The sequence below is a fragment of the Mixophyes fleayi genome, chromosome 2, assembly GCF_038048845.1.
Source record: "Mixophyes fleayi isolate aMixFle1 chromosome 2, aMixFle1.hap1, whole genome shotgun sequence".
NCBI classification, from domain to species: domain Eukaryota; kingdom Metazoa; phylum Chordata; class Amphibia; order Anura; family Limnodynastidae; genus Mixophyes; species Mixophyes fleayi.
In genome coordinates, this window is record NC_134403.1 from 234,521,161 (window position 1) to 234,546,551 (window position 25,391).

General features: G+C 45.3%; 1 protein-coding gene across 1 annotated transcript in view; it reads left to right on the forward strand.

Moving 5' to 3' along the window:
* CACNA1S (calcium voltage-gated channel subunit alpha1 S) overlaps positions 1-25,391 on the forward strand; it is a 451,977-nt gene that overhangs the window by 170,278 nt on the left and 256,308 nt on the right. The window contains exon 12 of the mRNA XM_075195636.1: positions 16,624-16,849. Within this exon, the coding sequence (XP_075051737.1) occupies positions 16,624-16,849 (226 nt within the window). The remainder of the gene's footprint in view (positions 1-16,623; positions 16,850-25,391) is intronic.

Below are 25,391 nucleotides of genomic sequence, written 5' to 3' on the forward strand. Positions count from 1 at the left end.
TCGCTAACAAATTTCTGACACTTGGCTAAATCTTTCCTAGGGTCTGGGAACTCAGATATAATTGCACGCAGTTCAGATCTAGTCCATGGACAATGCATTTCTACATGTCTTATGGGAACTACGCCATCTCTGTCTGCCTTCCCATTGGGAACTGCTATTGTGCGGACAGGATGCAAACCTACTAAATCACTACATTCTGAACTAGTTGCTGGAATTCCTGTTGCAGTATAATGGATGTCTCCCCTTCTATTAATCTCTACATTAATCTCATCGATTTCAGCCGCTGCCCCTGCTGGTGGAACTGTTCCCTTTCCTTGTCCATGTGGTGCCTCTTGCATGTTACTAGCATGGACAGTGGCCGAAATGACGGTGGGTTCACCTTTTTCCCTTGATAGCTTATCCTTAACGTAAATTATAGGATACAAGTTACTGGTTACATTCTTAACATTTTTGGTTTAGGCTGTACTTATCACATCAATTGCATTTGGCTGCGAGGGCGCACGTGCTCTCAGTTCTCCACGTTTCTCAACGCTCACTTCCGCTGTGCGCGCATTTTTCGCCACGCCTACTTCCGCTGTGCACTCGCTGCTCTGCCACGTATTGCCTTCCATTTGCCACAATTTGAAACAATCCTCGTGTTTAATTCTCGTTTTTGTTGATTTAATCAACCGCACTTTATTTCTAACAATATTTAACACCTCTGACTCAAAACTACCCATGTTTGGGAAAGGTCTTTTACAATCCTTGGTCATTTTGACCCACTTGTCGCAATATGCAGTTGCGTATGCACCATATTTATTAAACATGAGAAATCTTGCTGAATTAACCGGCCATTCATTAGGCAGCACAACACGAACTATCTCTAGCATTTGCTTCACATCCATTGTGAATACAACCTATTTCTCAAAGCTACGCAAAAATACTTTTTACCTGTTCTCCTTTCAAACAGAACCTACTAGAGATTTTTATCTGTGGATGGTTTCACAGGCTACGCCCACACACCTCCTAACACAGAAATATCATTGCGGACTAAAGGGCTATCAGCTCCTCGATACCCTTGACTCTACTACAAAATCTGTTTTTGCCGTATCGTAATTCTTCAATACACCGTATGCTACTCAAAATACCACATACTACCATAAAAACCCACACCATATACAGCTTAGAATACCGTATATTACCTATAACACCGTATGCTACTTAAAATTCCACATACTACCTGAACCCACACCATATACAGCTTAGAATAACGTATATTACCTATAACACCATATGCTACATACAAATTCACATACTACCTATTAAACTGCACCGTATGTTACATAAAAAATCCACATACTACCTATTAAACTGCACCGTATGCTACATAAAAAAATCCACATACTACCTATTAAACTGCACCGTATGTTACATAAAAAATCCACATACTACCTATTAAACTGCACCGTATGTTACATAAAAAATCCACATACTACCTATTAAACTGCACCGTATGTTACATAAAAAGTCCACATACTACCTATAATAGTGTTCTTTTTTCAAACACAACCTTGCTCATCCAGTCCCCCTGGTCAGGCAGCAATCGATATCTCTGTCTTTTCAATAGTAAATCACCTCTTTGTCTGTCTTCAGCAGTATGCAAATTCTTCCCTTATCAATCTCTTTTCAACAGTATGCAAACTCTTCTCTTATCTTTATGCATACCATTCACATACAACCTTTCGTTTTCTGCACAGAAAATAGATTTCCCAAACAATGGTAGTTTTACAGATGTTTCAACAAATGCTTATACTATACATATATAACAGACTATGCACATGATTGTTTAAACACGTGGTAACAATACCGGAAGTTCATACACATACACATAACCTTTGAAAACGCAAAACGACAATATAAAGAAACATTTTTCTTTCTTGTCCCTAGATTATAGTTAGCATTCCTTCAGATTACGCAACTGCGGACATTCACAAAATGGACAACAGGTTTTGAACACATTGCGTTCTTTCCCGTATGAGACGCGTCCGTCAATATCCACCCTTTGTTGAGGAACCGAATTCCGTCAGCGTTACCTCCTAACTCAAGAGCTCCCAAATTATTAAAGTAATTCTATCGTTTTCAAATAAGCATTGCATAGGCGATTGTATTGTGTTTCTAACGCACAAAGTAATTTATTTTAGCAGATGTAAATAGTCAACAATTCAATACATTATTATATTATGATACAGTACAGTACAGCCAATACCAAAAGATAAATACATACCGTTTGCGCTATGCTGCGCTAACCACGGGCCCAGTGGACAGTAATTCACCCTTTGAATACTGTGATCAGTCAAGACTGAGGCTGGTGGGGGTGCAGCTATGATATATATACAGTCAGTGTTACACAGTGAACAATAGAGATGACGTAGAGTGCTTCTATAGGTCCAGACAAGGGTGGTTCCAGGGTAAACTGGTCATAGGCTGATTCAATCTAAGGAATCCAAAGGTGGGGGTCGTCTCTCCAGGGGATGTGAGCATTTCATAGCCAGCATCATACAAAGGTTTATTCCCTAATATCAATAACTAAAGTATGCAATGTGCGATCTCTTCGCCGACTGCACCGGACAGCTGCTGATGAATAGGGTTTTAATATGATACTAGACATGCCACCTTTCCTATTATCTGAACCATATATCTCACTGAAGTGCACATATAATCATATTATATAAACTAATAATAAACCAAATACTGTCTGCTCATAAATTACTGTGTAATGGATCCAATATGAATATGAATTACATAAATAACTAAATGTTGTCATGCGATCGCCGTATGCCACGTGTAGAGTGGCATACTGAGTGCAATCGGCCAATAAAACAATATTAACCAATATACTTTCGTTCATCCAATTATACGACTTCGACACAATAGACAAATGTTGCTCAACTATTTTAGAGATTTATATAATGGTTGTGATTTTTTAAGTTTTAAAAGGTTTGCAGATGATGTTTTGACCTGATTTTCGCACTGTGGATATCTAGCTGAATGAACAGCAGGTGTAAATTATTGTAATTAGATTAAGGTTGGCTATATAGAGTAGCCTGTTGAAAATGTCTGACCCTTATCTCTGATGGAATTACCTGCTGGTAATGAAATGAGTCAGGTGGGCTTTTAAACTGTTTCTGTGAACGCTACCTATTTTTAGTCAAATAGATTTTTTAATCCTGTTGGCACGGGTGTTTAGATTTTTGGAACATTTAAAACCCACTTGAGATTCAACTTCAGTATTTGAGAACTTAATTTCAGAATCTGAGTGTGAATATACCACCGGCACTCCGGAATTTGTCCCAAGAGTCAGGGCGGGGGAGACGCCGCTATCTATATGGAGATTACGGAAAATCAAGCACTCGATACTAAGGCAAAAGTGTATGGGATTTCTTATTTGCAACAATTCATGCTGTGAAAATACAAGTTGGATGTTACATCAGTACTCCAGGTATCTGGTAAGAGACTGGTTTCCATGTTGCAGTTTATGGATCGCTATCCCCACTTGTTGAATGCTTAAATATCCATCTGGTTATCCGGTAAGAGACTATATTTCTTGTTATATTTTGTGGATTGTAATCTCCGTATTTAAACACCTATTTATCTGGCCACATGAATCAAATCTGCCATATGGGATTATCATCTTTATATTCTATACCAGTTTGTGACTGAGTGAGACTATCTGATACGATTCTCCAATCCAAGACACTCTATTGATAACACGCCAACTTTTTGCCTGAGGACCAATCAGGATATGAGAGTTATCCATATAGGTCACCTATATATTTTGTGGTTTCTCTATTATTATAGTCATCATGAGGATCTCAATAGTGTTTGACGTTGAGTAGTGGTATCACAGAATTTGTGTTTTATGTGATTATAAATTTCGATTTTGAATATACACAGTGCTTTAACAATTCATTGTGCCTTGAAACACCATTGCAATTTTTGCTTTTCTATACACGGTACAACAATCCTTTACAACAGGTCACACTCCCAACCTCCATCGCTGTAAGGCTGCCTCCAGCCTGGCACCTCATGCCTTCCAATGAGGGATCAGAGAGCTGTGCTGCCCTGGACTGTTCCCTGTGGCCCTCACTATCATCTAAGTCAGTATATGCTGCAGGAGGGTCTTTGTTGGGGTGAGTGGGGTCAGTCAAAGGGAGGTCCCTGTGGTCAGCTGTACTCACTGCTGGAGCTGGCATATTGCTAGGGACAGGAGCATCATCGGGCACTCCCACAAGATCAGGTTTGCAAGAGACAACATCCTCTGCATTGCTAGGGGACGTAGTGTTTCCAGAGGCAAAGGGCTGGCTGTTTCCTGAAGAAATAGCAGATGTGGTCTTTTCCTTTGGGCTGGCTGAAGCTGTGGTTGCTGCTGATGGCTGTTTTCTAGCAGCTGTGGTCTTTTCCTCTTGGCTGGGCTGTGCAGGTGTAGATCCTGAAGACTGTAGCTTAACAGCTTGGCTCCGGGTAATAGAGTTGAGAAATGCGGTCATAATTCCACCCCCAACATCGTTGCCCAAAATCACATCAGTTGGGAGGCCATCCATAACAGCAACATCTCGCAACTCCTGGCCATCTCCCCAGTCCAGATACACTCTTGCGACAGGCACTTCTTTCTCCAGTCCATCTGCCATAGTAACTTTGGCAGTGCAATCCTGCAATACTGCAGCAGGATCAATAAGATGGGGACTCACAACAGTAATTGTGGCCCCTGAGTCTCTCAGTCCTTTACCCTGCAGGGGTTCCACTTGGACCGGCTGCAGGTTTCTCCACATGTTTTTGGGGGATTTTTTGGACACACAGGTGACTCTCTCCGCTGAGTCACCTTCAGACATGCTATACTCCATTGGGCTGGCAAGGGTGGAAACAGTCTCTAATGTCTCACCTTCGCCAGTTAAGCAAGTCAGCCGGGCCCCAGGACTCGGATTAGGGGCACGAGTCAGGGGTGCTGGGGCTGTGGAAGAGTCCATCCTTAAATGACCGATTTTCCCACAGCTGTAGCACTTCTTCTCCAGTCTGGGCTCCGGTGGACTCTGATCACTCCCAGGGCAGCACGGAGCGATGGCTGGCGAATGGTACCCGAAGGGTTAGATACTTGCTTTTGGGGGTGAGTAAAAGAGGGGTGTCCCCCTGTTTGTACAGTGCTTTGGGGTTGGCTGTTAGCCTGGCGCTTCTGCCAGTGTGACCTCACTGCCACATACTGATCCGCTAGCTGGGCGGCTGCTTCCAATCCAACATCCATTCTGTCAACTCCAGTGTGCACCGGTGGTGAAACTGTTCTTGGCACATTAAGCCTATTACCTCATCCATGGTCTGGGCACCTGCTCTGCGCACCCACTTCCTGGCAGGTTGACAAACTCCTCATGGGTGGCGCGGAGGTCCTTTGTAAAGTCCGGGAACTTCCGACGAAAGGTCTCTGGGGTAATAGTGTACCGTTTAAGGAGTGCCCTTTTTACTATGTCATAGTCCGCACAGTTGTCTGTGGGCACCCCACGGTAGGCCTCCACTGCACGTTCTTGCAGTTTGGGTACCAGATGCTTTAGCCATTCCTCACAGCGTGTAGCCTGCATGTCCTTTTAAATACCTGCAGGTGCTCAGCAATATTCCCAACACAGTCCTCAAATTTAGGGCAAGGTAGAGATGACAGTCCTGATCCTCTCGGGGGTGCCTCCCCCCTAGGCTGCATGGCTGGTGCCCTTCCCTCTTGGTGCCATGCCTCGGTGACCTGTGCCCACTCAGCTGCAGATGCATTGTCCCCTAAGGCCACCAGCTGGATCTTTAGCTCGGCAACCCTGCGCTCATCATAGGATAGAGTGGCTGGTTGTGTGGGTGAAGTCTGCTGGGTAGAGGTCGCTGCAGTCTGTTGAGCAGGGATCTCTGCTGTCTGGGCGTCTGGAGTATCATGCTGTCGGTGCCATTCCCTCTGCACCTCTCTCATCTCCACCCCCATTTTGGCGAATGGCTGATGTCAATGCCCTTGGCACTGCACAGAGTCTCGAGATCCGCCCTGGACACGTTGGTGTAATCAGACATCCTATGCATTCTCCTGGCTGCAGTTATTCCTCTCCTGAATAACTCGGCTCTTCTGATTGTTTCACGAAAAGCCGCCTGCAGTTATCGCACCGCTTGCCACCAGAAATATGTGACAAGGTGGACCGCCTATGCCACCCTGTCTGTTGTTCCTGGAAACCGGCTGGTCTTACTTTGCCACCGTTCCCCTACGTTATTTCAAATGCTATTGCCGCAGTAGGAGGGGCTTACAAAGGCTGCCACCACTGGACTCCTTACCGGCATCCAGAACCGTGTTTCTTCTGGGTAACTGATGCTGCGAGTGTACCCTGTTACTGGTGTACCTGGGCTGGTACTCCTGACCTCTTACTATGGATCAGGGATGCTGTGGATGGATCCCCCCCTGGCCTATCACACTGACCAGGACTGCATGAGTAGCAGGCAGAGCACTGGTACTGGAAAAGCTTGGGTCCAAACATCAGAGACAAAGACAGCCGGAGAGAGGATTCGTTTTAGGGTCTAATCTGCAGTTTACAGGAATACAGCAATATTGAAGATGTTTTCAAGCAGGTCTTTGAAGCAAGATGTTTATTTGCTCTCACTGGTTAAAGGTACCAGTGAGCAGGTCAGTTGCAATCAGAAGAATGATACATTTCAGTGTACAGTTGTCAGGATCTGCCTGCAAGCCCCTTGCAGTGCATACTGATTTGCCTGGCAGCTCCTGCCTCCTGGACTATTAGACTTTATTAGTGTGTATTTGCAGCAGTACCGCTGATCACCAGAGGTGCTGCTATCATGCCTTTCATGTTGCATTAAGGGTTAACCGTTCTCCAATTATTCCATGCACCTGGGTGTGTTCTCATTTCCCTTATATATACCTGTTACTCCCAGCACACAGGGCTGGTTATTGATGTTACACCCTGTGGTCTCTTCCTCCTGCTTTGCTCCTGTGTTTATGCTGCATTGGGATCTCAACATACATTCTGCTGACCTGTTTCATCTGTGAACCTTGTACTTTCCTGTGCATTTCCCTGTACTTGCTGCCTGGAATCTTTCCACATCTCCCGTTTACCTGCAACTGCTGTATACCTGGTAATTTCTGCAAGACCATTATTACATCATCTGTTCAGACTCTTTAGCAATAAACTTGTATGTTTTTCACCTTATTCATGGCTCCTTAGCTGTATTTCTACATTGATTCGTAACAACAGTACAGTGCTTTTTATACAAATTTGGACACAGGCTATTTGTAGAATCAGGATGTACCCTGTTTACCAAAACATAGATTTACATGCATCACAAAGCTAACAATATTTACACTATCTGTGAAATTTTAAATTAAACCTTTCTGTCTCCAAGTGAAACCACACACATCAAAAAGCCTTGATTAGCATTAAAACTTTTGTTCCAACAGTTGCAGAATACACATTCCCAAAGAAAGGTAGTCATTTCCCCATATCACAATACACAGCAGACTTTCTAAACAAAGGCTCATTGTATCAGATATATACATCAGAAATAGGCATTTGCTTTAGAAAGTTTAAAACAGAAAAAAATAATTTTCTACCCTGGTCTCAGAAATAACGATTTTCCTCACCAAAATATACACAATATAATAAATAAGTGCATGTGCAATTATATAAATAAGCGCCCTGCGCTATTTCCTTTAAATAAATTCATACCATAAGTTATTTACACATGATCAGGTCACACCACACAATACACCTCTACAGCACTGCCTTTACCCCCTCACACTATACCCCTACATCACTGCTCCTACTCTCTCACACTACAGAACTGCACCTACCCCCTCACACTACACCTCTTGAGCACTGCAGTACCCGCTCACACTGCACCTTCCTTCTCACACTACATATCTACAGCACTGCACCTACCCCCTCAGACTACACCCCCTCACACTACACCTCTACAGCACTGCACCTACCCCCTGACACTACACCCCTAAAGCACTGGACCTACCCCCTCACACTACTCCTCTACAGATCTGAATTTACCCCCTCACTACATATCTATAACACTGCATGTACCTCCCCTCACACTAGATCTCTAAAGCACTGCATGTACCCCCTTCACACTACACCTCTACAGCACTACACCTACCTCTCACATTACACCTCTACAGCACTGCACATACCCCCTCACACTACAGCACTGTACTGCACCCCTCTCACTGCACCTCTACAGCATTTCACAACACCTCTCACAATTCTAACAGTCTATGTACCCCATTGCATAACTTAATCATAGCAAAGTATCAGCCCATAACCTTGATCCTTAAACCCACCCAAGAGACATAAACTGCAACCAGTATCCCTCTCCTCACACGTGAGAACTGTACCCCTAAGTATACACGGCTCAGTCAATTCTCTACACTGCATCTCAAGCATCCCTCCCACACTGCATATCTCATTTCACTGTATCCCTCCCACACTGAATCACATGCACCCCTCATACACTGCACTCTCATTTCACTGCTCCACCTCTGCACCCATCACACTACACTACTCACAAACTTCCCTGCACTCCTCACCCACTTCTCTGCTCTTTCACCCACATCCAGGGTCGCCATCAGGGGGGGTACGGCCAGTGCAGCTGTAAGGTGCCCGTACAGACAGGAGTGTCTTTCTGGGCACCCTGAACTGTCCGGGCCCCTTAGTCTGACCAATCTGCCCCTCGCGATGCTGCGGCTCCAAGACACCGTTAGACTGGGAGTGTGCGTCGCAGTGATGTCATCACTGTGAGTCACACTCCCATTCTATCAGTGACCAGGAGCCATAGCATCGCTTCAAGAACAAGGTAAGTTTATTGAGGATTTATTATGATGGAGAAGCGTTTATTATGATAGGAGAGGGGGGGTTGAGCCTTTTCTGTGATGAGATGGTGAGGAGGGGAGGGGAATATTTACTGTAATGGAATGAGGAGGGGGGAGCAGAGCATTTGATGTGCTAGAATGATGATAGGTCATTTACTATTATAGGGAGGGAGCAGATAATGTACTGTGCAGAGGGAAGGAGCACATGTACGGTGCAGAAGGACGGGGGGGGGGAGCCTGCCACATTAATTAGTACTGGGCCCCACAGATTCTGATGGCAGCCCTGTTTAGGGGACACATTCTGATTTTTATACTACAGAGAAGCTACAGTAAAAGTGCTTGGTAATCTGCCAGTACAGAAATATGTGTGTGAGAGATTGGCAGTACTGTCAGAGATTGTGCAGTAATGATTTTAGTGAAATCTGTCAGCAGGATTCTCACGTCCTATTCAATGCAGCACATCAGCAGTTTTTTAGAATTAAATATAATACTCACTGAAACATAGATTGTTTTGTTTTGTTTTTTTTATTTTTAATTATTCACTTGCCTTGCATTTTTAAAGGATTTGTGCACTTATGCCGGGCACAGTCGCAATAGCACACGGCCGGTGGGGAGCATTAAGTGCTGTAGAGACACAACCAATCAGAGACTGCCATCCTGCTTGCTCTCACTGTCACTGCTGACAGTACTGACACTGTCACTGCCGATCAGTGATCTGGTCAACACTCTGCCTTCCCCACATACTCCTTGATACGATCTGCCCTTCTACCTGCGCCTTGTACTTTCCCCGTGCCCCCCCTGTCCCGGGTCCCCAGCCAGCACCTATGAGCAGGATCGGGACCACCACTGGCTCCCTGCTCTCCTGAGACTCCAGCACAAGCCTTGGTGCAAAAACCCTCCTAGCAAACCAGAGCCCATGCCACCATTGTCAGTGTTGCTGCTTTCCACATTGGGCATCTAGCAGCATGGATTCTGAGCAGAGATTGAAGTAAGCTGTCACTCAACCTATTTGCAAATAATTGCTCAGATATAATAGAGTGGACTGTCCATTGCTTGAAATGGATCTGCTTGTAAATGCCCAACAGACAGCAAAGTAATTTGAAAAAGCGGCAGTTGTGACATGCCACACCACCCCGATGGTAGTCAGCATATCAATGCTGACTACACCGACAACACTTACTCCGACTTCAGCCATTCCCGATGCAAAAAGACGCCGGCGCGACTTTATGACATCAGTGTGATAGGCGACGCTGGTAACGCTGCTCTTAAGGAGGTAATGTAAGTATGTAACTATGTACATTGTACAATCCTTTCTAAAGTACATTGTACATAGCTGCATACTTACATTACCCCCTTTAGAGCAGCGTTACCAGCGTCGTCTATCTCACTGACGTCATCAAGTTGCGCCCGCGTCTTTCTGCACCGGGATTGGCTGAAGCCGGTTTACAAAAGAGTCGTCATGGATCCTCATCAGGAATCAGGACTGAAGATGTTGGGGTAAGTGTTGTCGGTGTACTCAGCACCGTTAGGCCGTACCCCACCTGTAGACCTGGGTGCTGTGGTGTTGGTGATGGCGACTTCAGGCAACCGGAGCTTTTTGGTTCTGTTGCTTCTAACAGCTGTTTGGTCCTTTCATCTAAGCCAAGCTGAAAGCGCAGAGCCATACCTATGGTACATGTCATAGAGAGTGGGTGTACTCAGCCTGGCTTCACATGAGAATACAAATATGGCTGACTTTTTTCGCCAAGAGATTTTCATCTCTGAGCTGGAGAAATTAGCCATATTTTCTATCCACAGTGGTGGTTAGTGTTTTGGGGCTGAGAGGGGGCTGTAGTATTATTAGTGCTCTCATTTCAAAGTTTAATCTCTCTGAGTGGTGCCAGAGCGGCTGTAACAGAGCCGTTTAAACTTCCCGCCCCTCAGTGACGTCAGTTAATTTATTCACTGCACTGAGCTGGGAGATTTTAAAGGGCTCTGAGGTTCCTGCTGTGATCACCTATCTATCATCTGTGTTCTGTGCCGAAAGCCAACGAGGTATGTAGCGAGTAACATAACACAGCTCTCCTTATAGCAGCCCACATGCTCTCCTCCTGACTGCCTCGGAACCTGAATTTGGGGAGCACACAATATTCACAAGCTGCGCTTCACAGCTGGAAAACATGAGCCACTTGATGTATGCCATTGCGTGGCTCACTAACATGTCACACACTCGCTGTCCTCAAACTGCACTACCTATCACTCACTGCCCTGGAAATTGCACTGTTTTACAAATATAATAGCATAATATTCTCTTTCATTTCGGACCTCGTTTAACTGTACACCAATAGATGCACAGGTGTAGACATGTTTACATATCTTTACTATATCCTGTCTCACGTTTATTAAATTCACAAAACATCTTTGTTATGACTCGTCGGGCTCTCTGTCAGAGTTAGCTAGATAGATTGATAGGTAGATAGATAGTTAGTTAGGGATAGGTAGGTAGTTAGGTAGGTAGTTAGATAGCCACATTGGGTGTTTAGATAGGTAGTTAGTTTAGTTCTTAGATAGATTAGATAGATTCGTTTAGGTAGATTAGATTGGCAGATAGATTAGCTAGATAGATCAGCCCCTGCAGCATCTCTGTGCTCAGATTTCTACAATCTCCTTCTGGCTCCTTGCCACAGGTACTTTTGACTGTTTACATATATCACCGTGTGCCTGTAATTGTAGTTACCCCTGGCAACTGACTACATTCAAGTTCATCATCTTTACCTATCACTGCAAGTTCTGTTCCTTTCCGGACAAGCACCGGTACAGAAGTTGCTGGGTATCAGGGGACTTCTCTATCAGCTGTTCCTTTATTTATTCCCATGACCACGATTGATATATCAGTCTTGACAACATCCACTCTGTGTCTCACCTGACTCCCTCTGGCCCTTCCAACTCTACAGCCTTGGTAACTCTATTCCTGGGTTCTCCCCAGCCAGTGCACATCTCAGGACCCTCTGTCTGCAGCCAAGTCTGTCCCCACCACTAGGGGCAACAGTGAACACCAGACTTTTGAAGCAGATTGCGGGTTTTGGGGTACTGGCTGGAACGGTTCCTAACAGTCTTGCTGTGTCTGCGAGATATGAAAGGATCAGTGGTAGTATATCTATTTTGTCTTCGTGGGTGGACTTGGGTTGAAAGGAATCAAAGCATGTGTGCTTGATTTTGCCTTTGTTTTTGCAAAGATATGATGCTTTTGTTTGAGTTGTATGGCTCTATGTCCTGGGGTTTCTTGCGTTCCCAAGCTCAGTTACATTTATCTCTGCTAGCTGATGGAAAAGTCTGGCTGCTATAGATGGACATACACTTCAAGTTGTCACACTGGCTGCACTCTGGAGCGGTGTGTCAGATAGTGTGCAGTATACTACAACGCACAGTATAAATCTCTATCTAGTCCACTGTACTGTGAATAAATTTCTTCTAAAGTACTGTCAATCTCAGTGCATTGCACTATATAAATGCAGATCGCATGTATATCTAGCTAAGTGCCCATCTCATTCACTGCACTATCTGGAAGTAATGGTTCTCAGTGGAATGCATAGGATATAGAGAGATGCACTCTGCCAGAGACATTCAGAAGTAAGTTGCAGCATGCATATGAGGGAGAGACAGCAAGCTGAGTGTGATCATCTGATAGTGGAGACAACATGGCAACGTGTGGAGACAGAGAACACTCATGGGAGATCTCCATTGGAAACCACAAGCTAAACTTTTGTCCAGTAGGAAAACCACCAATAGCTGGACTTTGGGTAAGACAGCAGAATTTACATTTACAATTTAAGGGACTAATAGAAGTCAGCTTGTATGATACAGATACATTTATTTTCTTTTTGTTTCGATGGAGAGTCTCTGAGATGATTCTATTCAGATTTTTCATATTGACAAGAACTTTTCTACCTTTGGGATACTAATTTGTGTCCATAGGTGAGTGGCACTTGCTTGTACTGGTATCACTATACCCCCTAGGGAAAAGCGAACATAGTGACATTATTCACTTATATTTGTGTACACTTATTATTATTTCTATTTCATACACACATGGTCTATATTTAACCAACTCCCCTCAGACACACGACTGAATATCTCTCTGGATTTCTTACCAAACACACAGAGTGTAAAGCTAATTTGTTTTCTTTATAGTTGTTGTAATCAAGGATGCTGGATACAGGTGCATAGGCTGTGACAATTGAGAGAAAAGCTGGTGCGCAGGGGGTGATGTGTGATAAAAGCTGGGGCACAAGGTGTGATGTGATAAAAATCATGGGCACATAGGAGTAATGTGAGAGAAAATTATACTGCTGGAAAGGCTTTGACAATTAAAAGAAAAGCTGGTGAGCAGGTGTTGACATATAAAAGTAAAGCTGTTACGCAAGGGCTGACATGTGAAAGCAAAGCTGGTACGCAAGGGGTAGAATGAAAGAAAGGATGGGCCACGGTGTGACATGAGAAAGAAAAGCTTGTGTGCAGGGGGTGGCAATTGAGAGAAAAGCAGGGGCACAGGGTGTGATGTGATAAAAAAAAAAACTTGAGCACATAGGAGTGACATGAGAGAAAATTTGGTTCACAGGGGTGAAGTGAAAGAAAAGCTGGTGCGCAAGGGATGATACACAGGACACGTGATCATCACCTAAGGTTAGAGGAGAGGAAATTTCACAACCAGCAAAGGAAGGGGTTCTTTACAGTAAGGGCAGTCAAGATATGGAATTCATTTACCAGGGAAGGTTGTGATGGCAGATTCAATAGATATGTTTAAGAAAGGGTTAGACAAATTTTTAGCGGAAAGGTGTATCCAGGGATATGACCGTTAATTTAAAATGAAGGATAGTAGTGGATATAGGGTAAAAATAGGACTGCAATATTGAGTCTGGGGGGATTTTCAAAATTGAAACAGATTGGCGGTTGCTTACTCTGGATTAATTTCAAAAATAAGTGCAGGATCGCAGGAGATCCAAAATAGGTTGAAGTTGATGGACTGGTGTCTTTTTTTAACCTCATCAACTATGTTACTATGTTATATGTGAATGAAAAGCTGGTGCACAAGTGGTGATGTGAGATAAAATCTGATGCATAGGCAGTGACAAGTGAGAGAAAAACTAGTGTGAATGGGATGATGTGAGAGAAAAGCTGGTGCGCAGGGGGTGGTTTGAGAGAAAATCTAGTGTGCGGTGGGTGACAAGTGAGAGAACAGCTAGTGCAAATGGAGGTTACAAATGAGAGATAAACTGATCCACAGGGTGTGACGTGCTAAAAAGCTTGTGCACATAGGAGTGACGTGATAGAAAAGCTGGTGCACAGGGGGTGACATGAGAATAAAGCTGGTGCACTAGGCGATGGCATGTGTGCCTTTATGTATCCTTAAAAGTTAGCTTAGGGCTTGTAAAAGAATATAATGGCAAACACTGCTCACTGAAAACCAAACTAAGCAGAGGCTTATACACCAATTTAATTTAATTTAACTCTAATATTATTTTGTAGTTCAACTTTTTTATGAAGTTGCTCTACTGTCTCTTTCTTAGACACGCAGGCCCTAAACTAAGAAAATGTAATAGTACTGCATGTGTGTATTCCAGTGAACACACAAATCTGTGAATTAGCAGCTCCACCATTTTGTGAGTGACAGCAATCTCATTAGTGCTGAATCTGCAGCTAACCACTGGATGTGACGGCATACTATGTCTGTATTGCGCAAGTAACACGTCCATTAAGGTTTCTGCCTTAATCATTGCAATTTCATTGCTTTTTGGAGTTTGAGTGGAAGAGTTTCAATAGTTTTCTTACATTTTAGATGGTGTGTAAGGAACCTTAATCGGACATGTTAAACCGTAAGGTTTTTGTCTATGAAATATATATATATATATATATATATATATGTATATATATATATATATATAGATATAGATATATAGATATAGATATATATGCATATAATACGTGTATTGTGACACAGGCCCTCTCCTGGTACTATATACTGCTTCTTGCTTTAAACCTTTCTTTTATTGTCAGGATGGCAAAGTAGCTCAGAAAATAAAGTTCCACATGTTTTCTTGTGACCCTATTGCTAAGTTATACAGAATCCAACTCAATAGTCGCCAGCCAACTTGTTCAGCATTGGTCACACTACATAATGAAACACTCAGGCTTTTATACTTTACACTCCTCCCACAGTCCTAGCTTGATGGACAGGTGACACTTCCACCTAGCTTTATAGAGGAGTTCACCTCGGGAGCTCTGCTTGATGAGTCTCAGTGCAGACATACCCTGTCAGCTGCTTTTAGCTGTTGAAAAGGATACTGCTAAACCACTTCAAAATATGTAATTTAAATCACACTCTATACTATTATTATGTCACTCATATATCCTCCATTTGTATCCATTTAAACTAGGTGCACTGCTGCTCAAATTTCTAACTCTATCCGCAGCCTTGCATTGTAGACTGTCAGCTGAATGCACAACTGTCAGCTGAATGCATAACTTCTCTTTTAGAGGCTTCTGGCAAACCACTCCCTTTGTCACTATATATATATATATATATATATATATATATATATATATGTATATATAGATACGTATAAGAGAGGGAGTAGGTTCAACTGACAGTCTGCAGGTAAAGGCCGCATTTAGGGTTAAGTCCTTGCCCAGTGGAACTCCTGGACTGATCACACACAGGTGGTGGACATGGTCTAATGAAGCAATTAGAACAAGGGGGAGGGGGTTGCATATAAACCTGAATTGTGCACTTATACAGCTTGACAGTGGCTGGTGTCTAGACAGGAGGTCTACATCTATTCAGATTTAGGTTGCCAGGTGTTATCCTGACAGAAGTGTTTGCTGTTTTGTTGTAATGCAACAGTAGAACAGTCTACTCAACAAGAAGTTGGCTTTATATTCATCACCGGAGTTTTGCTCAAGTCACTGTATATGTATATATACTGTGTGTGTGTGTGTGTGTGTGTGTGTGTGTGTATGTGTGTATATATATATATATATATATATATATATATATATAGAAAATTAGGCAAAAATCTTTGTTTAATCAATGCAAAGGGAAGCAAAGAGATATGCGTCTGATGAATGGTCCACAGAAATGCTTGTTGATTGTTTTTTCTTTTCTCTTTAGCCATTAAACACTTTCCAATGTGTGTATTGTGACACGCATTACTTTTTTATTTGATGACAGAAGAGCTAGTTGAGGAATTGGTGGTGGGGGCATAAGATGACAGGACACATTGACTTTTTTTGTATTATTTTTTATAGGCAGCATGTGTGGGCTGAGCGGAGGTAATAGTCAATTGGCTGTAGATTTCGTTATTCATTAGTGTGATACAAATGACTGACAATTATCTCCGCTCAGACCTCAGATGCTGATAATTCATTCATTTAAGCCAAGATACCATCAATTTGACTTACATTGCATACCTTTCATTCATATCCAATGCGTATCATAATTCTCTGAAAGTGACATCTGATATCAGAAAGATGTATTGCACGGAATTTTTACACAGCACAATGTTTTCCTTACAGTGGCAACACGCAAAAGAATAATAAAATCACTGGCATTGGAATCCAATTTGACTCATGCTAGATCTGCATCTTTCAAAGCATAACAAAGAATCATACTTAAATAAAAATGTTTTCTAACTCTACCACAACCATGTTAATAGAGAATGCTTGTAAACAAGCTTGCCCCTTATAATTCTGTTCCTTTCCTTTATCTCCAGATATTGCAAATCAAGTGCTGCTTGCTCTGTTCACAATGGAGATGATCTTAAAAATTTATGCACTTGGGTTTCAGTCATATTTCATGTCACTTTTCAACCGCTTTGACTGCTTTGTGGTATGCACTGGACTTCTTGAAGTTCTACTAGTCTCCAGCAACATCATGTCTCCACTTGGAATATCTGTTCTACGTTGTATACGACTACTTCGAATATTCAAGATTACACGGTAAGAATTAAGACATTGACATTAGAGAAACAATGCACAGATAGTAATTTTCAATAAAAATAATTCTCTTATCTAGCAAGTTTGAGCAATGTTTGTGCAGCACATGTACAGTCAAGTCCATAAATATAGGGACATCTACACAATTCTTATATTTTGGGCTCTATACACCACCACAATGGATTTGAAATGAAACTAACAAGATGTCCTTTAACTGCAGACTTTCAGCTTTAATTTGAGGGTATTTACATCCAAATCAGGTGAACGGCGTAGGAAGTACAACGGTTTCTATATGTGCCTCCCACTTTTTAAGGGACCAAAAGTAATGGGACAATCGACTCAAAAGCTATTTCATGGACATGTGTGGGCTATTCCCTCATTATTTCATTATCAATTAAGCAGGTAAATGGTCTGGAGTTGATTCTAGGTGTGACATTTGCATTTGGAATCTGTTGCTGTCGACTCTCAATATGAGATCCAAAGAGCTGTCACTATCAGTGAAGCAAGCCATCATTAGGCTGAAAAATCAAAACAAACCCATCAGAGAGATAGCAAAAACATTAGGGGGTAAATGTATCAAGCTGAGAGTTTGCCGGCGGGTTTGAAAAGTGGAGATGTTGCCTATAGCAACCAATCAGATTCTAGCTGTCATTTTGTAGAATGTACTAAATAAATGATAGCTAGAATCTGATTGGTTTTTCAAACCCGACGGAAAACTCTCAGCTTGATACATTTACCTCTAAGTGTGGCCAAATCAACTGTTTGGAACATTCTTAAAAAGAAAGAATGCACCGGAGAGCTCAGCAACACCAAAAGACCCGGAAGATAATGGAAAACAACTGTGGTGGATGACAGAAGATTTTTTTTCCCTGGTGTAGAAAAACCCCTCCACAACAGTTGGGCAAATCAAGAACACTCTCCAGGAGGTAGGTGTATATGTGTCAAAGTCAACAATCAAGAGAAGACTTCACAAGAGTGAATATAGAGGGTTCACCACAAGATGTAAACCATTTGTGAGCCACAAAAACAGGAAGATCAGATTAGAGTTTGGCAAACAACATCTAATAAAGCCATTACAGTTCTGGAACAACATCCTATGGACAGATGAGACAAAGATCAACTTGTACCAGAGTGATGGGAAGAGAAGAGTATGGAGAAGGAAAGGAACTGCCCATGATCCAAAACATACCACCACATCAGTGAAGCATGGTGGCGGTAGTGTCATGGTGTGGGCATGTATGGCTGCCAATGGAACTGGTTCCCTTGTATTTGTTGATGAATTCTGAAGTGTTTCGGGCAATATTATCTGCTCCTATTCAGTCAAATGCTTCAGAAGTCATTGGACGGCGCTTCACATTCAGATGGACAGTGACCCAAAGCATACTGCAAAAGCAACCAAAGAGTTTTTTAAGGCTAACAACCTGTTACTCACCCAATCCCGAATTAACACTATGGCTCAAACCACGACTACACACGTTTTTTCTTCACTGCTGTCTAGGAAGAAACAACAATTAAAACACGCACCTTGCAATAGGGAATATCCAAAGCCACAGCAAAGGGACAGAGACACTCACTCTCCCCGACCGCTGAACCCTCGTCTTGCTCTAGGCCTAGACGCGGGACTTCCAGTATTTGAGACTGGGAATGATCCTGCCACAAATACTATACTCGCCAACTGGTGAGGGCACAACAAACTCACCTGGGCACTCCAACTTCTGGTGTCTGCTCTTCTGCTCCATTTAGACACCTGTGGACGACAACACCATACATAGCCTCCGCCTAGCCTACGTGTGAGGCTATGGAGTACCACCCACAACACTGGCACTAGCTAACAACCGGCACCCCGACCCTACAACAACTAATGGTCAGGCAATGCAACTTTGCTAGTTACTGGGTGTGGTATACTCCCTAATCCTCCTCCCTCTACCTACGGGGAACACTAGCGGGTATTCGCCTTTTACTCCATGGATGACCCTGAACCCACCACAGGTCTTACCGAGAAGACTGTCTTCTCACTACTGGGTTACTCACAGAGTCCCAAGGAACAGTCGCCACCTGTCCGATCGGGGCCCATTGGAGCCGGTGGTAATCGCTTTGTCGATGCTGAGAAATCCGATGCAGAGAACACCTACAAAAGAAAACTGATATGAGGAGAAAACGACAGGTATATACACAGACTTACCTGAACAGCGACTGTCCAGATATCCGATGGCAGCAGAACACTTACAGCACCTCTTCCCGAATGCACAGGTGTCCGGCAGTAGTGTCTGACGTAAGTGTGCCCTGAATGAATTTTAATTTAAGGCGGCAATGTCGGGACCGCGCAGTTAACAGTTAACCTGCGTGGATACCCTTTATCCTTCATGGAATGGTGGAACTGCGCTCTGATCAGCTCCATCATGAACCTTGCCTTCCATACTTGACTTGGCCACATTACAGGCAATCCTTAACTGGCGCCTCTGCTCAGTGACCCAACCTGGCCATGTCCATCGTTCGTCCTCCGACGACTCCAGGATTAACTCCTGCATACTCTTCTCCATGTGGCCAAACATCAAGAGGTGCGGCGTATACCCCGTCGTATGATGCTCACGATTATTATAGACCCATACCAAGTCCTGAAAAACAACCGCCGGCCAGTGCATTCTCTGGTCATTTTCCAAGACCCACAGCATCTGTATTAATGTCCGATTGAACCGCTCACAGGCACCATTTCCTTGAGGATGATACGGGGTGGTAAGGGACTTCTGGATCCCGTACACCTTACACAGCCCTTCCATGAGCCAACCTTGGAAACAATGCCCTTGATATGAATGAATCCGCTTCGGGCATCCGTACTTCCTGATGAAATACTCCACAATGGACTAGTTGGTGGATTCAGCCATCTGATCTCTTGTCGACACGACTACCATGAACTTGGTGAAATGGTCAGTCATGACCAGAGCGTACTGATGTCCGCTTCGTGGATTCCCCAATCAGTACGTAGCCCACCATGAGGATCTCCAAGGGTCGTCCCATCATAATAGTTTGTACAGGGGGGTGCTGCTGGGTGGGCTTGGTCACCCTGCATCTCCGACACTCCCGGCATACCCGCTTGACCAAGTCTTGCAATCCCGGCCAGATAAACTGTTGCTTCAGCCACTGACCCATTTTCAGTGACCCCAGGTGAGCACCTCCTCCACCAACCCCCGGGCAACCTCAAATGGATCCACAATTTGCCACACCGGCCTCAGTTCATGCTCCAAGTAGGCCCGGTGTCTCAATTCTCCCTCATGTACTGCCAGATGGTCCCAGTGGCTTAATAGCTTCCACCGATTTCCAGGAAGACATCCTCTCTCCTACCTAGAGGCCAATGTCCCTGCTGGCGCCATTGCCGAACCTGACGCAAACCGGTACCACAGACCGTTGTCCGCGGCCCAATATTGCATCGCACACTATAAAGGGTGGTATAGATCCTCCCTTCAACCAGAGGACTTTGTAAACAGGCGAGGTCGGAGACTTACACTTCCTCGTGTTCTTCATCCCGGAAATGTGTCCCACTCGCCACCGGAAACCAGGATAGGGCATCAGCATTCCCATTATTCCGTCCAGGCTGGTAACAAAACCGAAAAGAGAACTTGGTCAACCGGGCTCGCCACCAAGGCCCCCAGTTTGGCCGAATCCAAGTGCACGAGGGCACTGTTATCCGTCACCACTTGCAATTTGGCGGCCGTTAGATATTCAGAAAAATTGACGGTCATGGCCCACACGAACGCCAAGAACTCCAGGTTAAAGGAGCTGTAGTTATCCGGGTTCCGTTCTGATTCATGCAAAGTCCGGCTGGCATAGGCGATCACTCTCTCCTTACCTTCTTGAACCTGGGCCACACCACCCCAAGTCCTTGCTGACTGCCGTCGGTATAATTATATAAAGGGCCTGCTGAAGTCAGCATATGCCAATACCGGGGCCTGAGTCCATTCCTCCTTCAACCATCCAAACGCTTCTTCCTGCGGAACACCCCACACCCCGATGCGTGACTTGGTCCCTGAGGGGACCCTTCGCAATAAATCGAACAAGGGATCAGCAATCTTCGAAAATCCTTTGATGAAGCAATGATAATAACTAACCAAGCCCAGGAAGGCTCATAGTTCCGTGACAGTGGTTGGTGCCGGCCAATTTGTCACAGCCGATACTTTGTCCAGGGTGAGGCGTACCCCCTCTCGAGATACCACATGTCCCAAATACTCCAACTGGTCCTTCAGAAGGTGACCTTTTGCGGGGCTTCAATTTCAGGCCAAAATTCTCCAGCCTATGGAACCTCATATCCAGGCGAGCCAGATGTTCTTCTACTGTGGGGGCGAAGATGATTATATCGTCCATGTAGATCAGTAGGGCCTCAAAATTCAAATCCCCCAAACAACGTTCCATCAATCTCTGAAAGGTAGCCGGAGCATTAGTCAAGCCGAATGGCATCCAGCAGTACTCGAAAAGTCTCATGGGCGTAATTAATGCTGTCTTCTCTCGAACTTTCTCTGCCATGAGTACTTGCCAATAGCTACTTGCCAGGTCCAAGGTAGAAAAATACTTCACCTGTCCCAAAGCTGCTAAAGACTCTTCGATGCCTGGTAAGGGGTAGGCATCCCGTACTGTGCAGTGATTAAGCTTTCTGTAGTCCACACAGTAGCGAACCGTGCCATCTTTCTTCCGCACTAGGACAGTGGGAGCCGCCCAGGGACTCCGGCTTTCATCATTATCATCATCACCATTTATTTATATAGCGCCACTAATTCCACAGCGCAGTACAGAGAACTCACTCAGATCAGTCCCTGCCTCATTGGGGCTTACAGTCTAAATTCCCTAACACACACACACACAGACTAGGGTCAATTTGTTAGCAGTCAATTAACCTACCAGTATGTTTTTTTGGAGTGTGAGAGGAAACCGGAGCACCCGGAGGAAACCCACGCAAACACGGGGAGAATATACAAACTCCTCACAGATAAGGCTTTCGGTCATCATTCCATTGCCCAACCTCTGCCGGAGCATAGTCTTAACTTCCTGATAGAACTTTGGTGGGATCTGTTGGTATTGCTCCAGCACTGAAACCGCATCACCTGTATGAATTTTATGATCCATTTGGTCTGTGAACCCAAAGTCATTCTCGTGACGATAGAACACCTGTTGTCTTTTCCACAAAATCTCCTCTAGTTGCTGAACGTCCCAGGCTGAAAGTCCTTCTCTTGAGACATCCATACTCTCACAGATCACCCGTCTGTTCCAAATGGGGGTAGGTACCACAGCGGGAGCCACTTGGACCACCATGATTCAAGGGTTATGCAGATCTGGGGACATCGTCAGCCCCGGGTTCACCTTCACTTCCTCTTCTCCAACTGGCTGTACCCTGACAAGCAAGGTACTGGGCAGTATCTTGTGCGGATGGGAACTCTTTTGTCCCGCACTATGGCTAGGACCCGACCAATCAAGGGGGGCAACACTTTTCCCCCGTCTGTTTCTGACAGTCCAACCGGTTCTATGAGGACTTCTCGGCCCTCCAGGCGCTGCCGGGTCCCTAACGCCATCCATAACAGGAGCTCTTGTCTGGGTGGGACCTCCACTGTTTGACGGTGGTTGGTGCGGATAGAACCAAGGGTCGCTAAGTGGTTTCCACTCCGCTTGGAACCGCATCGCCGGGTAACCTGTAGTAACGCTTGTTGGACGAGCTGCTATACACCCAACTTTTTCCAGTGCGAGAGATCTTTTTCCAAGCACAACACTTGATTCAATCCCCAGAGTATATTCATTCCAAGGATTACCGGTCCATGCTGTAATTCTAGGCCATCGACCACTATGATACCCTGCTTTCCCAGGGGTCGCCCATAGAGCTCCACTTCCATCCACACTACCCCGACTACAGGAATGAGTAAGTGATTAGCTGCCGTAAGGGTAATCCAGGATCCAGTCTGTTACTGTTGAAGATGGCTGTAATACTTCTGAAAACTGGAAGCATTTATGTTATCCGGTATCCAATAGACACCGATGATTGTGGCCCTGTAGACGAGCCACCACCACGGGACACTTTCCCACCAATTCTGCCGAATTGATGATACAACTGTCAGTACTAGCTTCCCCTGCGGTAGGTCGCTGTACCACAAAGGTTTCTAGTTTAAAGGCAATCGAGACCCGGCTTCTGGACAACTTCCGGCCAAGTGCCCCATGAGCCCACACTGCAAACATCGGGGTCCTTCCAGGTGCCGTCGCCGTTACACATCCCTCGATCCACCTCTTAAACTTTCTTGCTCTCCCCAGGTGAAGAACAAGGTGGGGGAATTAAAGAATTTTCCCATCTCCTTCTTCAGTAGTCTCATTTCTTCTTTCATCTGCCTAATCACCTTGGTCAGATCTCGAACACATCCTTCCAAAGGAGAGGCTTGTACGGGTGCCTGTACCGGGGCGAGTGTTTGCTGAGAAGCAAACACTCGCCGTCTGAGCCTGGTGGAAAGACATTTCCCTAACCATCCGCACGCGGTCTCATAGGTCCTTACGGAGTTGAACATTTCTGAGTCCCGTGATGAACTGATCCCACAGGAGCCGATCAGGATTATCCAATCCCTCCTCATCCCTCCGGAGCTCCCCCAGTATCTCCTGTAGGGCGATGGTAAATTGGGGAATAGTCTCATCTTCCCATTGAAACCGGGTGAAGATTCTTCAACGCAGCGTAACAGCAGAAGAAGGATCGCCATACAAATCGCCCAATATCTTCAAGATATCAGGTTGTGTCTTTCGCGAGTTGGCAGCCAGCTCCGCCAACATGTCATCTCCCAATCCATATAACTGGGCAGTCCCCCGCAGATGTTAATCCCAGTCGTACAACAGCAGATATCCTAGGAACGTTAGAGAGCGCCTCCCCTACAGCTATGAATGCCGGATGGCCTGGAGGTCACACAGGCTGCTCCACCACCGGAGGCCCAATTAACTGAAGACCAGGCAAGGTATTGATAGCTGGGGAATGCCCCAACTCACCCACAACGGCGTTGCCATAGCTTCCTATTGGGATCCTGCCAACTACACCAAAATGTGGGGAGGGTACTGAGGAGGAAAGGCCGCACAGACTGCAATCCCCCTCCCCTGCCCCCTGTTACTCACCCAATCCCACTATGGCTCAAACCATGACTGCACGTGTTTCTTCTTCACTGCTGTCTAGGAAGAAACAACAATTAAAACACGCAGCTACCAATAGGGAATATCCGAGGCCACAGCAAAGGGACAGAGACACTCACTCTGCCCCAACCGCTGAACCCTCATCTTGCTCTGGGCCTAGACGCGGGACTTCCAGTATTTGAGACTGGGATTGATCCTGCCACAAATATTACACTTGCCAACTGGTGAGGGCCCTACCAGAAGTAGGAATACAGAAAGATAAACTCACCTGGGTACTCCAACTCCTGGTGTCTGCTCTTCTGCTCCATTCCGACACCTGTTTAATGACAACACCATACATAGCCTCCCCCTAGCCTACGTGTGAGGCTTTGGAGTACCACCCACAACATTGGCACTAGCTAACAACAGGCGCCCCGACCCTACAACAACTAATGGTCAGGTAATGCAACTTTGCTAGGTACTGGGTGTGTTGTACTCCCTAATCCTCCTTCCTCTACCTACGGGGAACACCAGCCGGTGTTCACCTTCTACTCCGGGGGCTGACACTTAACCCACCACAGGTCTTACAGAGAAGACTGTCTTCTCACTACAGGGTTAATCACAGAGTCCCAAGGACCAGTCGCCACCTGTCCGACCAGTGACCACTGGAACAGCACCACCACCGAGGTGGTAGTCCCCGCCCAGAACTGTCAGTGGCCACTGGAACAGCACCACCACCGAGGTGGTAGTCCCCGCCCAGAACTGTCAGTGGCCACTGCCAGAAATCAGGCTGATCGTGTTCCCCCAGGTGGAAACATCGCCCAATCTGGAACCGTCAGGGATCCTGCCGGAACTCGGCCTTGGACACCCAATTGGAACCACAGGACGAGCCCCTGGAACTCAAAAGGATCATGCTGCACTGCCAGTGAGGAGCCCAATCACTGCCTCAGTAGCCCTGCGTAACTCCAACGACCTACTGGCCGGGATGACTACTGTGCGTTTTACCCTAGCTGTGTAATGCTCTAACTAATCACCTAGTCACTACAGCTACAGAGAATGATAAAAGAACAGCACTAACAATAGCCAACCTTTAATGGGGCCTGACGTCTTGTTCCCGCTCCAAGGATGTCTCGCACTACGTCCGCATAGGTCCTCTTTCTGCCGTTGTCCTCACTGAGCTGTCGCCGCTCTTCTCAGCTTGTACTCACTGGGTCTTCAGGAGACCGAGTCGCTCCCAGCCCTAACAAGGGCTTTCTGTCTCCGCTGCTGGTCTGCCACTGTTCTTCTCCACAAATCCCTCGATGTCCTCTCTCGTCTCTAGCCGCTGGCGACTGACTAAAATGGCGCCTGCGCAGGCTTCTTAAATAGACGATGGTGCGCCGACGCCCGATGATGTCAGTGTGTTTCTGCATGACACCGCCGCGAGCCTGGA